Genomic DNA, 16,935 nt, shown 5'->3' with positions numbered 1-16,935 from the left:
ATGGAAATTGTTGTAGAGCAAGCAGTTACCTTTAAGTTACAGACAGTAAATTGTCTGTAAACTTGAATTCAAATTGAATATAAGTGTTACTGTCAAACAATGACGTTTAGTTGATTGAAAGTTTCACTTCAAACTGACGGCAAGTTTATCTGTCAAGTTACATTCAAGCTATTGCCATATTCTGAAGCCAATTTAAAGGAAAGTACTACCCAGCCAAGGCTTGCCAGAAACTTTCTCGTTAAGTTAGCCGAAAATGTTGCTCAGCAGAACTTGTAGAGCAAGGTCTGGCTAACAGGGAAGTTGCCACTACGAGACAGCACATCAGGTAGTCGAGGGATTACCGTCCCTTTGAATTTGATCTGATTCATTTTAATGTCAAGTTCGTCGTTGACGACGCTTATTAGGGCTCAGGTAAAAATTCACCATTGGGATTGTTTCCAGAAAACCTTCATGTTTAAACATGGAGTATCGTAATTACAGTTACATACATTTGTTCCATAGTACAATATATATTATTTAATGACCCACATTTTCATTACAGTCATTAATAAATAGTAATGACCTTTGTATAAGCTTTTTTATAACAAAGAATCGTCGATAGTGGGTCATAAATTATTTAAATTTTAAGAGTAGAAAGATTATCCGATAATTATAGAAAGTAAATGAAAAATAGACTGGATAACTATAATAATCGAGACGATGGAGAGTATATCATTTCCGTAGTCGAGACTATAGTCCAATTGGGAATTCCCCATTGTTAAATAGATAAATAGTTTTGATAGAAAGAAAATAATTTTAAGGGCAACTTAAGAACTTTTAATGTCTCGTATGGGCTTACTTCTGAATAAGTTTATCTTTATTACGGGCAAATTTTTCCAAAATTACTTTTGTTAATATACTTATCCAAAAAATTAGAGGGAGTAAAAATTTTCTAAGATTTTTTGTAATTTTTGGAAGGCTGTATTTCCGCGAAAAATGATTGTGTTGAAAAATTAAAAAAAAAAAAAAATGAAAAAAGCAAATTGAAGCTTGAAATATCTAGCTTAAAGATCTGTCAGCCAAATAATTTTCTGAGCCACGGTTTGAATAGCCATTTTTTGTGGGTTTTTTCTGGGTTTTCAGTCAACTCATCGCTACTTTGCGAATACTGATAGAAAGGTTAATGATTTCAGGTGATTTTACAGCTTAATGTACCCCCGAAAACCCTGGGAATTTTTAGATTGATCCATTAAACCGTTTGTCCGGGCCGATTGCTCAAAGTTTTACAAAACAATTAAAGGAACAAGTATTGTTCTTTAATTTGAGTAATCATTACCAAAATGAAAAAATTAATTTTTTTTTTGAATTCACTTTTATTTTCACGTTAGTTATTCAGTAGATATGAGGTAAGGAAAAAAAAAAATTATCCAAAAAGCGAGATAAAGCAAGAATTTTTTTACTTTTTTTTTTTTTTCATGTTTTACTCGGGGGTTATTTTTTCCTTTTCCGGAAAAATTGTTTTTTTTTTCTTTACCTCACATTTACTAAATAATTAACCCAAAAGTGGAAAAAAATCCGGAAAAATTAAATTTTCATATTAGTATTGATTAAACAAATTAAGGAACAAAACTTGTTCCTTCAATTGTTTTATAAAAGTTTGAGCAATCGGCCGGGACAAACGGTTCAATGGATCAATCTGAAAATTTTCCGGGTTTTTGGGGGTACATTAAGCTATGAAATCACCTGATATCATTAACCTTTGCATCAGTATTCGCAAAGTAGCGATGAGTTGACTAAAAATCCAGAAAATAGCCATTTTTTTTGGGTTTTTCAAATGGATATTAAGGATAAAAAAAAATTTTTTTTTCTTTTAATCGAGAATGGAACTTGTAGAGAATTTATTCAAGTTTCTTAAACTGCCACTGAAATTACTGTGCGACCATTAGTTGCCGAGATATCAATAATCAAAGACAACAGGATCCTTTTTCATATGAAGGCTGATATCTCAGCAGCAAATTGTCCTACAGAGAAACAAAAACAAAGCAATAAATTGTAGTTGAATAAATTTCCTAAATGAGCCATGAATTGGTTTTTTCGAAGAAAATTCTCCAAACCTCGTAAACCTAAAAAACCAAATCAAAAAAATTAGAAACATTTTGTCTCGATCTATTTCTTATGATTCTGCAAAAACCGTGGCTCAGAAAATTATTTAGTTGACAGATTTTTAAACTAGAGATTTAAGCTTCAATTTGCTTTTTTTTGTATTTTTTCAACACGATAATTTTTTACGAAAATACAGCCTTCTAAATATCAGTAAAAAATTAAAAAAATTTTTACTCCACTTAATTTTTTGGATAAGTGTATATAATTGAGCATTATTTAAAAAACTTTTTCGTTAAAATTAAAAAAAAATTTAGAATTCCATTTGAAAAATATTAATGACTTTGGTTTTATAACAAAAGCTATACTAATTATTTTTTTCCTTTGAATCAAATAATTATGTGAATTATAATTTTTCTTTATGTAAATTAATTATAAAAAAATTTTATTTTATCAAATTTATTCAATTTCCAGAACTTCTTTTGTCATCTTATTTAAAGGGTACTCCATTTCTCCCCCAAAGAATTCGATTTTCGAAAATTAGAGCGAAACCAATAACTTGCTGAATTTTTGAAAATTTTGAATTTTCTCAGCGGGAAGTTAAAAATGAAACTTTTTTTTTTGCAGTTTGTGTATGCCATAGTCCGTTCGATGTATACGTATGCACAAAATTAAAATAATTAAGCGCGAAAATTCAGTGTTCTGAAAAATTTATTAATTAGTAGCTTTCAGATGAAATAAAATAATAACCGAATTTTGGTAGATTTTTCAGAGGGACCATGTTGCCCCATATAAAAATTTTTTTTGTTGGAGCATATTAATGACGAACACATGGTACAAAACTAGCAGAAATAAAAGGGGTAAAAAGAGCAAATATCAAATCTTTTTTTCACGACGCATTTTGCTTCAAATTTAAAGATTTTTAATTTTCGATAAATGTGCTATATTGAGACAACAAGTAAGTATCCCCCTCCCTTCTTCCACTATTCGAGCCGCCAAAAACTCAGTCTTTCCTTAAGTACTCCCTTTTGCTCCTCTCTTCCTGATTTATGACCACAGATATTTAAGAGTGGGGGAGAAAAGTAATTATCTGAGGAGATTTTGTTAAGATCGAAGGTACCATAGACAACATCATTCAAAACCGTTTTCGATCTTGAGACGATTAGTCGTACAGTCAATCTTGTCCCAAAACTACAAACATAAAATCAGTGATCGTTAATAATTTAACTTGAAGTTATTACTAAGTGAACAGTTACTCTCACAGTAAAGTGCCAAAGTTAATCAAATTAAAAGTTCATTATTTAAAAGTCGACAATTATTAATTGCATCACTCATTACGATGGAATCAATCCGTTCAAAATTCAATTGCGAATACGTTGACAACTTAATCAAACAAGTAAATGTCGAAAATATCAATACGATGGTTCCAGTCATGGGTGGTTTTACGCTGCTTCATATAGCAGCTTTCAATAATGATAAAAGATTGGTGAACTATCTGCTCCGCAAGAAAGCTGATGTGAATTCAAGAAGTAAATACTGGGGTACAGCTCTTCACATTGCTGTTATAATGGAGAACTTGGGTATAATTGAAAGCCTCATCAATGACGGAGCAGACGTTAATACTCTGCTAATTCAGGACTCTGATTTGATCCATTACCTGTATAGAGCTGAGCTAAATCTTGAAGAAAATCCTGAGTTTTTATTACAAAACCATGCCATTGAGACTGCGATGTTGGAAACCTATGATTTTTGTTTTGGCAAATCACCGTTACAAATTGCTGTTGATCGAGGTAATGAAAAAATTGTAGAATTACTTTTAAAAAATAATGCTGATCCGAACCTTGATACTCATTATTTTGAAACACCACTAATATGTGCTATTACTAAAGAAAACTTACCAATTATGGAGCTTCTTCTAACATACGGTGCAAATGTTAATAGTGTAAGTGAAAGTGGTTTTTCAAAAGAAAGTCCTCTACATATTGCTGTCCAATCCCGAAGTTCGGAAGCAGTAGAATTAATCTTGAACCATAGTATGGTTGATATAAATATAGTGACAGCGTATAAATATTCAGCGCTTCATTACGCATTTTTCGCAACCGACGATAATATCATAAGACAACTGCTTAATGCTGGTGTTGATATTAATTTAAAAAACGCTAATGGTAAAACAGCATTTGCTTCACGACAGAATTATTCACAAAAAGTTAAAGACACAATTACTGAATATATTGCCAAACTCAGTGCGACGAATTGTTACATTGATAAAGAAAATTTAGCAGTCGTAGATAGTGGAAAATTTGGTGAATTGCGCGGTCAGTGCATAAGCGAAATTGAAAAACTGAAGATAACATATATTGGTACGAGTAATGTTACACTTTATAATGTTCTATGTAATAAATGTGAACACAAATTAGCTTTAAGTTTAAAGTATGTTAGTGATAGTACTATTTTAAATTTGAACATTGAATCTTTTTTTCCACTATACGGTGGAATGATTGCTTATCGTTTAAGAAAAGCATTAGGACGGAAAAAATTGCTATCCAATGCTATTAGTTTAATTGATGATATTTTCAATAACATTCAACTTCCAAGTACTTTTACGAGGAGTATTTTAAAATTACTGACTAATGAAGATTTGGAAAAATTACAATGATATATTAATAGGAATATTTTTAATTAATATTATTAAGTCTGTAATATTTTGAAACATTTTCATGGGTGTAGGGTTAATAAGTATATAAATTCGTGGTCTTTATTATTAACAATGTCAAATAATTACTTATTTAATTTATTTATTTTTAATACGTATATAACATCAGGAGACACGGTAGTGTCTCGCGCCAAGTACACGTTCAAACACATGTATATGTGTGAAGTGTGATGGCGCTAGCCTACTGTGTCTCTATACTGTAGACAGAACGGTATTTAGCTCCAAGTTTCAAAAACTTTTTTAAAAAACAAAATATCTAGAAAATTCCTTTTGCAATCGAAAGATGATTGATTGTTCGTCATAAAATTATGAAACTTTACCCATTTTAGTCATGAGAACTAATTTAAATAATTAAATTAGGCCAGCATATACTATAGTACCCCCATTTTAATCCTTTTACAAATTTTTTGATGCGAAAAGGGCACTGCCAGAGAATAAAAAGTTGTAAGAAATGCCATGATTCAGTAAATATTGAAATTTTTCTGTAGCAGTGATTTGTGTTTTCGCCACCAGCGGTGCTTTAGTCTGTATTTTTTACTATAGTTTCGTATGCAAATTTTTTATGAGCATAAATAAATTCGTTTCATAATCATAAATTTTATGAAAAATTCAAGGAAAATTTTATAAGTAAACTTTTGGTAAAGCAAACTGTGCTGTTAGGAATGGTTTTATATAGTTGCAAAAAAAACTTTTACGATTATGTAAAACTCCTGTTTAACGTCCTTATGGTGTAGTTCTATTCGCTAAGCAGTATCAACCTTGATAGTCAAGCGGACAGCAAGCTAACGACAATCTATTGTCGCAACTTGTCATCAAGTTGACCGCAGAAATTGGCATTTCCTTAAATTAGCCGCAATTGGTTGCCAAGTTATAAGAAACTTGATAACAACTTATAGGAACTCTTCCAAAAGCTGAAAGTTGTCACCAATTTGGTCGCATTTAATTGACACCAAGTTTTTAATTAGTGCTATGTATATATATTTATGTAGTGATCAATTAAAGTATAATGTTTACTTAGTGATTGCGTTGAAAATCCGTATCATTATCTCTAATTAAGTTATTATTATTGACTAAAACTAAATTTTGCGTCAAATAATACCTTTCATTTAGGAAATATAATTTGTGGATTGCTAAAAACTTTTGAATGTTGTATGTTCTCTCTAGTTATATTCGCGAGGTCCATGATAGCCTCCAACCGTGAGTTAACTTCAAGCTACTGCCGTATTAGCCAATTCGAAGGAAAAGTATTGGAGAGCAAACAGTTACCTTTAAGTTGACAGTAAATTGTCTGTAACTTGAATTCAATTCGACCAAGTGTTACTGTCAGACAATGACGTTAAGTTGACTGTAAGTTTCACTTCAAATTGACGGCAAGTTTTTCTGTCAAATTACGTTCAGACGGTAGTTGATTTGCATCAATTTGCACGCAAGTATTATCCAGCCAAGACTTTCCAGAAACTTATTGTTAAGTTGCCCGTAAATGTTCCACTGCAGAACTTGCTAAGCAATTATATTTAGAGTGTGGCGTTTAAAGGTGGTACCAAAATCGTGCCATTTAGCGCGATGATAGGTACAGATGTTGTCATTAATGGCCGTATTCGGCCGAACTAAATCCTATACGTGAACCTAATAAGATTTAGTTAAGATTTAGTCTAATAAGTATGCTTTGCTTCTACTATGTTAAATCTTAACTTAATTTATAGAGGACTTAATTCAGCTAAGCACGGCGAATACCTGGAATTACTAAACTTACCCTCATAGCATTGAAATTGATAGTAATTTGATGTTGAAATTACCTGAAATCTGCTGCCTGAATCTGCAGACAATATCACAGCAAAAGTTGAAAATAAAAATTTGCGGTTAATTTTTCTTCAATTTTAAGATAAACAAGTACGAAAAAAAACGGTCGATAATGTTCATTCTTACCATTTCAGAACGTATGCAAATTTATACGTAAAATTGTCTACAATTTGAGCGTAAAAATATACTTAACAATTTTTCAAGTCAAATTAACGATAAATTGACATAAAATTTGCCTGAAAATTAAAGACAACTTCTTTCTAGTCAACTTTTGAAGTGAATTTGCATTCAAATTCGGGCAGTAAATTTACGTCAAATTCAATAATAAGTTGCATACAAGTCGTAAAAAATGGAAAAGTCCAAAGTTGACGGAAATTTGAGGAAAAATTCAACAAAACTTTTGTACAGTAAACTTTTGCTCAAGCAAATTGTGCTATTAGGGTTAGTTGACGTCTGCCGTAACTGCCCTAACAGTCACTCCAGAATGAAATCGACAGTAATTTGACAGTTGAAATTACCGAAATTTGCCGCCCGCATCTGCCGACAATTTGATAGCAAAAGTTGAAAAAAACAATTAGCGGTTAATTTTTTTTTTTATTTAGAGGTTACTTTTTTTTGGCTAGAAAAAAACCCTAGAGAAAGTTCCTATGAAATTGTTCTCAAATGTCTGTCAACTTCGGGCTATTCCGTTTTTGACGAGAATTTGCATACAACTTGCTTTACAATTTGACGTAAATTTACTACCCGAATTCGAATGCAAATTCATTTTGAAAGTCCTATACGAATTATCGTCAAAAACGGAAAAGCCCGAATTTGACAGACATTTGACAAAAATTTCATGGGAACTTTTATTAGGGTTTTTTTCTAGCATAAAAAGTAACCTCTAAATTAAAAAAAAAAAATTAACTGCTAATTTTATTTTCAAGTTTTGCTATCAAATTGTCGGCCAATTCAGGCAGCACATTTTGATAATTTCAATTGTCAAATTACTGTCAGTTTTAATCTAAAGTGGTTTTTAGGGTGATTTCGTACATCTAACAACATTGTGGCGCTACCTGTCAATACCTTATTGGCGAAATTTGGAAATCAGGTTTTTAATCAATGGAAACAAATAATTATTTTTTAAGTTAATTTTTTAACGGAAGATTTAATATCATTATACAGAAACAATATATCATTATACAGAAAAAAATATTATTTATTGAAGACTACTAATGGAAATTCTAGTTTTTTAATTACATTTTTGTTATAAATAAATTACTGTTTTATTTGTTTTCACCACCCTGACGATTTTAAATCAGCCTGGGAACACCCTGGGAGTGGAAACACGGTGGAATCACGGTGGATCCAGGGTGGGTTCGTGTCATTTTATCACCGTGTATACACGCTGGTTACATAGTGTTTCCACGATGGTAACACAGTGTACCCACCCTGATTCCACGGTGTATTCACCGAGATTCCACAGTGTATCCACGGTGATTACGCGGTGTACGTGGAATCACGGTGAATACACCGTGTAATCACCGTGGAATCACGGTGATAAAATGACAAAAAACCCACCGTGTAACCGCCGTGGATCCACCGTGTTTCCGGGGTGTTTCCAGGGTGAATCAAAACCGCGAGGGCAACAATCACCGACAAACGGTTTCCTAGCAATTTAAATAAAAAAATTAAAAAATTATAGAAATAGAGGGGTTCAATGAAAAAAATTAAAGGTTAATTTTTATTCACTTTTTCATAATTGAGCAATTAACCCTTAAACAACTTTGATAGGTCAACATTGATCGACAAACGACCAACAAACGATGGCAATTGAAATTAATCGGATCGGTTTATATTGAGTTGGTTTATAATGAGTAGTTAAGTTGGAGCTCAAATATACAACTTCATTAAGCGATTTCTGATAATCAATTTGGAAGCAAGCTAGTGGCAACCAACTGTAGCAACTTGCTATCAAGTTGGCCGCAAATACTGTTCCAATGTATGCCAATAGCTGGCATTCCCTTAGTTGACAGGATTGACGAAAAGTTGCCTTCAATTTTCTCAGAAAGTTGGTGACAGGTTGCGGTAGTAGATTATCGTCAACTTTCTACGAACGTTGGTAACAACTATCAATACTATTATATTGTTTCTAAAAAATAATACTATAAACAGTATACCCTCACGTGTTATATATCACGACTACGCATTACTTTAAGACGAACTTTAGGAGTTTAGTTTGGAAGTCGATTTCTAATAGTATACATTAAAACTATTCACAATCAACAGGACAAAAAGAAAACAAATCCTACCAAAAACAGATTCTCTGTATAACATCGCGCCAAGTACACGTTTAAAATTTTTTAAAAGTAGAAAAAAAAATTAATTTTAACAAAAAAAAAGTCAAATCGAAAAAATACTAAGTACCTAGTATGATGCAAAATCATAACAAACATTTTCATAAAATTTAAAAAAAAAATTGTATAAAAAAATTTCAATGTACTTGGTGTGCTTACAAAAGAGTAAAAAAAAGCATGGTTGATTTTATAAGAAATTAATTTTGCTTGAGTACATGTAGTAACGCACACCTAGTACATTGAAATTTTGTAATACAATTTTTTTATGAAAATGTTTGTTATGATTTTGCATCATACTAGGTACTTAGTATTTTTTCGATTTGACTTTTTTTTTGTAAAAAATAATTTTTTTTTTTACTTTTAATAAATTTTAAACGTGTACTTGGCGCGATGTTCTACAGAGAATCTGCTTTTGGTAGGATACAATTTAGCTGAAAGAATTGAAAAATAAATAAAAAAAATTTATATTAGTTAGCCTTGAAATAAAAATTTACTTATCGTAGTCGATGAACAAAACAAGCTTTAAGAATTAACGAAAAAAAAAAGTTTACATTAGTTAGAACCAAAAACAGTTATTAGGTTGATCAGAAGTAATAACTTTTTTTTTTCTTTAAAAATCATAAATTTTTTATCAACCATAAAAGATACGTGTTAAAATTTTTATGGCATAAAAACCCATTTCACAAAAGTTCGGTGAACGAACTAATATTTTTAGTTTATAAAAAATTTGTCGCAGGATTGAAAGCGAATTCGCAATGTGTAACTTATAAGTATTGACGATAAAAAGATTTGGTGATGGGGAAGAAATGGCGAAACTTCAAAGCCATTTAGAATTTGGGAAGATTTGGGTCTCGAAAATTAACGGGTGTCTGTACAGAAACGCAAGTTGCTTACAAGTTTTTTTAGGTAAAATTTTGTCACATTTTTAACCTGTGGCTTAAATTCTAAGATAAAATTTGCAATTATAAAAAGTAGAAAAAAAATTTTTCATAAGGAATGGCGACTCATCGAAACCATTCCCTTGACTATAATATAAAATTTGAAAGATTGAAAATCAAAGAATTTTTTATAAAGAAACAAATTTGAAGAAGCGAATGATGAATCTTCAAAATCATTCTCCAATTACAAATATTCAATTTATAAGCAACAAAATATAGATTTTTTTTTTAAACTATAAGAAATAAAAAAAATAATTACCAAGTTTATGATATTTACCAACCAAAATTTATAAACAGTCCATTCAAAAAATCATATATTTCTTGTCATTAAAATTTTTATTAAAAAATTATTTTTTTGGCAATACATCAGTCACATTAAATTTATTTCATTTGCCTTTATTTATTTCTTATAACTTTTTTAATGCAAGCTAAATAATAAAATATCAAAGCCCCTGGAAAAATATTAACATTCAAAATTTGAAGTTGGAATAAATATGTATTCGCTTAAGCGTAAGTAATTACTCACTTGAGATTTTTCTGGCTTAAGTGTCACAAGTTATCCTCAATTTTACTACCAGTTCAGAATAATTATCCAGTTGAAATTTATTTTCTCTTATAGTTTAAATTACAATTAAGCTTTAATTCGAATTCATAAGTTTCCTACTGTTAATTCAAAAGCTTGACGGACAAATAAATAAATTATTTCAGTAGATTAATTTCGAATGAGATGAAAACATAGAGACTCTTTACTTGAAGTCAAACTGATTATTATGTAAAATAAATTTTATTGCAATAAAAAATATTTGTAGTTTGAAAACCCGGTACGCGCCGTATAACAATTCGCCCTATATCGAACCACGGACCTGGCTATTTGTTAACGCGAACAGTGGCTGTTTATTCAAAAAAAGAATTTACATTTAATAGAAAAGTGTATTAGTAGTTTTTTAAAATCGGCGCACAAAACCCTAAATTTGCTCACGGGAACCAAGCTATCGCTTGACCAACAACGATCAACGTAGTAGTTGACAACAGGCTCGAATTGCCCACAGGAGCACACTTAGCCACTGTTTTCCTGTTTTAATAAAAGCTAAATGGAAGAAAAAATAATTAAAAAATAAAAAATGACTATCGCGACCGGAGCCTTCGGTGGCTCTAATAATAGCAGTAAATAAAATTACAAAGATGGTAGAGACCCGAGACGCTGCCAACAACAGCCAGTTGATCTCAATTAATAAGTTTAAAACAATTAGAAATTAAGGATTTATGTTATTTAGTTTATTTATTCCTATTATGTATGACATGGTAAATTTAAATAAAGAAACTTTAAACAAAAAAAAAAAAGGTTCGATTCCCGGTACCGGAATATTATTTTTTTTTTTTTGTGACAAATTACGAAAAAGCTATTAATAGAAAAGCTATTATTAATTTTTCATTTTTTCAAACAATTATTTTGTGTACTTGTCATAAGGAAAGTTGAGTCTCTCTAACAGACGAAAGTCTCCTGAAATTTCACAAATATATCAATAAAATTATTCATATCATTCACAGTGTGGTAAAATTGTTGAAGTAGCCAATAGCCAGCTACTATTAAAAAATCAACTAAATGCGAACGGAATATTTTAATATTGTTAAGTTTTGATATTCCATCGTTGGCAATGCTAAATATTTTGTCTGATGCAAATATTTCAGGGATCGATGATTCGGTAATTCTATTGGATCGCACGTACCGACGAAAAATAACAACAATACTCACTGTGTCGGTACCTGCGAGCCAATAAGAAAGCTAGAAGTAGTAGAGGGGATATTTCCTTTGCTGTGATTGGTGCGCGTGTACCGATAGAAAGTAATGACGAGAAAATCGTCACGTCGGTAACTGCGAGCCAATCAGAAAGCAGTACGTTGAAATTTAGTCGTGGAGGTGGTAAAGGTCAGAGGTTACTTAATGGTCATACATTCATTGTAGGTCATTTCCAACCGACAACTTACTTTGTACGTCACGCAAAATATTCAAGTTTTTAACTTCACACGTCAAGATGAATTTCATTAATTCAACTGGCCACACGTTTAAGCTGACTAAAATCAGCACGAAGCTATACACGACAGATTCAGGAGCTGTGGAGGTTGCAGAGTCATCCCTGTATCCGAGGACAGACATCCAGGAAACATGGAGTTTCCGTATGGAGCTAAGCCACGACCGGGAAGACAACTTTTGGCTTTCGTTGGGCATCCAACCGTCCAAGTCCAAGGACCTCAAGACGAGATACACCGCCCAGTGTTTCGCCCTTGACTTGCTCGGTAACCTGACGACCCTCACCGACCAGTCTGCTCCTTTCAAGGCCTACGATGACTACATACACTTGGGCAACTGCATCAGACGACGTGGCAGAGACGACTTCTGTGGCATATTACATGAAGCCAGCGATGAAGTATATATCATGGTACAGGTGAAGATACTTTCTAATTAGATACTTAAGTTCTGACTTAAGTTAAAAACGGCCCTTTTCAGGGCCACCAAATTTTTCATACGTAAAGAACAATTCAAGCTTACACCTAAGAATTCAATCCTTGCTTCCATACTCTTTCAATATTTATATTTATTTAGTAAGTGGCTAAACAACAAGTACAAATTTTAATATTTACTAAATTATGATTTTTTATACATTTCGAGTTGTGCATATATTTATTTTTGCCTCACCATTAGTCTCTTATTTTAACAAATAAAAGTATTCCAACTAAGTATTTTTATTGACTGTTTAATGTTTACAAGAGTGTAAGTTTTATAGTTTTACAGCTATAAGTAATTATTTATAACGCAAAATAATAACAATATTGATTGAGTCGGTATCGGCTAACCAATAAGTAGTAGAAAAATATCCCGGGTTGTGAAAAAAAAGTTGTCATCACGACTTTATAATTTGGTTTTCATGTTATTTTGAGGATATCTCAAACGAAATATGTCTTTCAGCAGGAATTCTTTTTATTTCTATGTACAGATTTTTTACAATTTGATACTGAAGTTTTACACTTTGAGTTGGAAATGGCTCTTTTTAGGGCCACTATAATTTACGTTCGTGGATAATAATTTAAGTTCTGTAACATTTAACTCACATCAATGCTCCGATATTTTTTCGCAGTAAATGTTTCATTGTTTTAAATGACTGACAAAGAATTACAATTTTTTGATTTTTGTTAAATTATAGTTTACACTTTAGTTTATAAATATATTTATCTTTAAGTACAGAGACGATAGATAAAAATTCTGCAGACTAGGTTAAAAAATTTTTTACTAATTGCCGTAAAATTCAACAAAAAAAAGTTTCATGAATTTGTTGAGTCCAATGGGAAAGGATGAGGTTAAAGATGGGTTTTATGGGTATTCGGAAATTTTATTTAAGGAAATTATACTCTGCAAGAAAAAAATTTTATGTTATTTGTACGGAAAAAAAATTTTGTATATCTTATGACTGCTTATTTAGTATAATTTGAAACTTGAAAAGAATAGACGTATAAAAAATTTGGGGGGGGGGGCCCTGCATGAACAGGACCCCAAAAGCTCAAGAACTTTCTCCATGTGAGCCAGGCGCTTAAAAGAGCCGTTCGGTTTTAATTTGGTATGGTTTTACGTATGGGTATTGTTGTTTTTTGTATAATTTACTTGAAATCAAAGTCAAAAAATAAAAATAGAAAAAATTATGACAGTTCACCTTGATATTGGATTGATTGAAAAACTCTTCGTCGTAATAATAGGGCGCTGAAGTCCCACTTGACGTCAATTACATTAAGAATAATTTATTTGATGTACGACCTGACTGGAAAAATTAAAAAAAAAAAAATAAAACAATTCATGTTAGTTGATTCCTGAAATGGAAATTTTTAAACAAGTTTTCAACTTTTTAACAAGGTGCTGAAAAGTGCCGTTTAATATAAATTTTATAAACAATAATTTATTTAGTTTAAAATTTGACTGAAAGAATTAAAAAAAAAAAAATAAAAAAATAAATATTAGTTGGCCCTGAAACAGAAATTATTGAGTAAGTTTTTATCATTACAATGGGGAGTTTAAATTTGTCATTTGATGTCAGTTTTATAAGTAACAATTTAATTAGTTAATGATCTAGCTGAAAATATAAAAAAATTAAATATTAGTTTGCCCTGAAATGAAAACATTTAAATAAGTATTTTTCAATACAATGAAGCGCTGAAAAGTGTAATTTTAAGTCAATTCTATAAACAATAATTTATTTAATATAAGATTTAACTGAAAGAATAAAAAAAAAAAAATAATAAATATTAGTTGGCCCTGAAAGGAGCGCTGTAAGCTGTGTAAGTGTACAGACGTGTAAAAGAGTAGCTAGTGCAAAAATAAATGGAATAGTGAAAAAAAAAAAGAAAAGGCAAGTAAGTTTAGAGTAAAAAAGGTAGGAGTGAAAAACACCAAACAAGGTGAATAATAAAAAAAAAGAAAAGCTGTGGCACGGGAAAAGCAAAAGACGCGGAAACCAAAAGGTAAAAGCAATCAGGGTTTTGGCGGACATAGAGGAAATGGCGGGAGACAAGACGAAGGAAAAAAGTGACGAGGAACGAGAGGGCAGCACATACAAAGAGATGACAAGTGACGAGGAAAGACATGAGAGAGGTAAAGCGAATGGCGCAAGCGCCGGGATGACCAAGAGAAGGAGGGGAAGGCCGCGCACATTCAAAAGTACAAATTCAGCGAGTAAAAGAGACTACGGTATGAAAAATGGAGCGTTAGAAAAATTTGTGTTTAGTCAGATGGATATAATAAAGGCAAAAGCAAAAAAGGTAGAAAACACAGACAATATAAATGAGGTAGGAACAGACTGGTGCAGAGCCGGATTTCAGCTAGCGAGAACACCGGCAAGAAACAGTAGAGGAAGTCTGCAAGTTGAGAAGGACAGTAATGAAGAGGCGAAAGAGTTAGATATAATCGAGACAATCAATGATAGGAAAGACAAACAGAAAGATGAAGTGGGAAAAAAGACAAGAGAACAAGCAACGCAGACTGGAATGTCAAATTGGAGCCAAAAGCAGGAAATGAAGGATAGTGAAAAAAATTCAGAGAAAAAGATGTGGCAATTGATCGCAGAGATAGAAGACAGGGTAAAAACAAAAGTTGAAGAATTGATAATGAAATCAATGGAAGAAATAAAGGCATGTACAAGACAAGAAACCTCGAAGATAGGGGCCCAAATAATTAGGAGCAAATGTAAAGAAGACCAAGTGGAAAAGGAAAGAAGACACAGACAGGAAATAGAAAGATTAGAGAAGGAAATTGGTAAAAGAGAACAACGCATAAAGGAAAAGGACAGAGTAATTAAAGAGCTAAGTGAAAAAATAAAAAAGGAGAAAGAAAGTAAGACGAACATACCAAATAAGACAAAAGCAACCGAGGAAAAAAAAAGGAAAGCAACACGACAGTCAGAGTCACGACACAAAGAGACAAGGAAAGAGTAACAGTGGAGGCAGGCAGGAAAGAGGGCGATCAAGAGTGAAGGAAACAGAAAACGCGTGGGCGAATGAAAGGAATGTTCAAGAAATGAGGGAATGGAGCTTGGAAAATGAGGTGGAAAGATTCGTGAGCGAGGCGAGGAAAAGACAAGATAAGAAGGACAAAACAAATGAAGAATGGAGAAGACAAGAAAAAGAAAAGCTCATTGAAGAAAAGCCAAAAAAAATTAATAGAAATGAGCTGGAGGAAGAACTAAAAGTTGCAGGTATGAATGAGGTAGAAAAAGCTGCCACAATGATGGAAGAAAACGAGATTGTTGTGCTAGTGGAGACATGAGTAATGAAAGATAAGGTGGAAATAGCATGTGAGAGGCTGAGCAAAGAATTCAAATGGTGGGCGAAGCCTGCGACGAGAGAGAAACAGAGAGGAAGAGCAAAGGGAGGTCATATTATTGGGATAAAAAAAAATTGCAAACCAAAATGGGAAGTCAGGGAATGGAAATACGGAATGATGTTGGAAGAAAGTAAGGAAAGTGAAAGTATAATCACGGTGTATAACAATGTAGGAATGAGCAAATTAGAAACGGAGCTAAGAAGGCAGATAGAAAAATGTGCAAACAGGGACGAAAGTGTGATGATCATTGGGGACTTTAATGCGAGAATCGGAGAAGAAAACGTAACAGGAGAGGACGAAGGCAGAGTGAGGAAAAAAAGAAAATCGAGAGACAAGACAGTAAACAGCGAAGGAAAAAAATTACTAAAGATGTGTGATGAGTTAGGACTCTGCGTATAAAATGATAGAGCAAGAGGAGATGAAGGTGGGGAAATAACTTACGTCGGGGGAGACGAAGAGAGTTTAGGATCAGTAATTGACCTAATACTAACGCTGGACAGAGGCGATGAGCAAGAAATAGAGGTAAGAGTGGTGGAAAGAATAGAGTCAGATCATCTACCAGTGTTGGCGAGATACCTTAGTAAAGAGAAATGAGGAAGAGAGTAAGGAAGGAAGCTGCATGTCAGAGGAGGAAGAGCAGGAAGAAATTGGAGCAAATAAGCTGATCTGGAAGAAAGAAAAAATACAGGAGTATGCAGAAGCAACGCAGGAAGCACTGACAGAAGCAGTAGAGGAAAAAAGCGAGCTTGAGTGGGAGGATATAAAGGAAATAGTAAGAAAAGGGGCTGAAAAAACGGGGATGGTGATGAAAGGAAAGAAGGACAAAGATACAAAGGAGAAAAAAAAGTGGTACAATATCGAGGGTAAAAAAAAAGAAAAGAAGTATGGAAGAAGCTCAAAGAATTCATCAAGGATAATAACAAAGAAAAAAAAAGAAATCTGAAGGAAAGCAGAAAGAAATATAGGGAAACAATCAAAGAGAGCAAGGAAAGGTGGATGATGGAAAGGTGTGAGGAGATAAATAACGCCAAAGACATAACAAAATGGTGGGAAGCCATAAATAGGTTCAGAGGAAGAAAGAAAAGAGCTGCAAGCAACAGCATAAAAGCAAAACAATGGGAAAAGCACTTTAGTTATCTGCTGAATGAGGAAGGCAATGAAGAATCGGAAGAAGAAGAAAATGAGCCGTGGAAAGGAGAAGGTAGT

General features: G+C 32.4%; 1 protein-coding gene across 1 annotated transcript; it reads left to right on the top strand.

Annotated features, from left to right (window-relative positions):
• Nucleotides 1–14,408: 14,408 nt before the first annotated feature.
• Nucleotides 14,409–15,341, top strand: LOC128668074 (golgin subfamily A member 6-like protein 25). Its single transcript, XM_053740240.1, has one exon. The coding sequence runs from the start codon at nt 14,409–14,411 to the stop codon at nt 15,339–15,341; it is 933 nt and encodes a 310-aa protein (XP_053596215.1).
• Nucleotides 15,342–16,935: the final 1,594 nt, after the last annotated feature.

The sequence above is a fragment of the Microplitis demolitor genome, chromosome 6 (assembly GCF_026212275.2).
Source record: "Microplitis demolitor isolate Queensland-Clemson2020A chromosome 6, iyMicDemo2.1a, whole genome shotgun sequence".
Lineage (NCBI taxonomy): Eukaryota > Metazoa > Arthropoda > Insecta > Hymenoptera > Braconidae > Microplitis > Microplitis demolitor.
The sequence above is the reverse complement of the archived record's forward strand: the minus strand, read 5'-3'. Positions and strand labels throughout refer to the sequence as shown.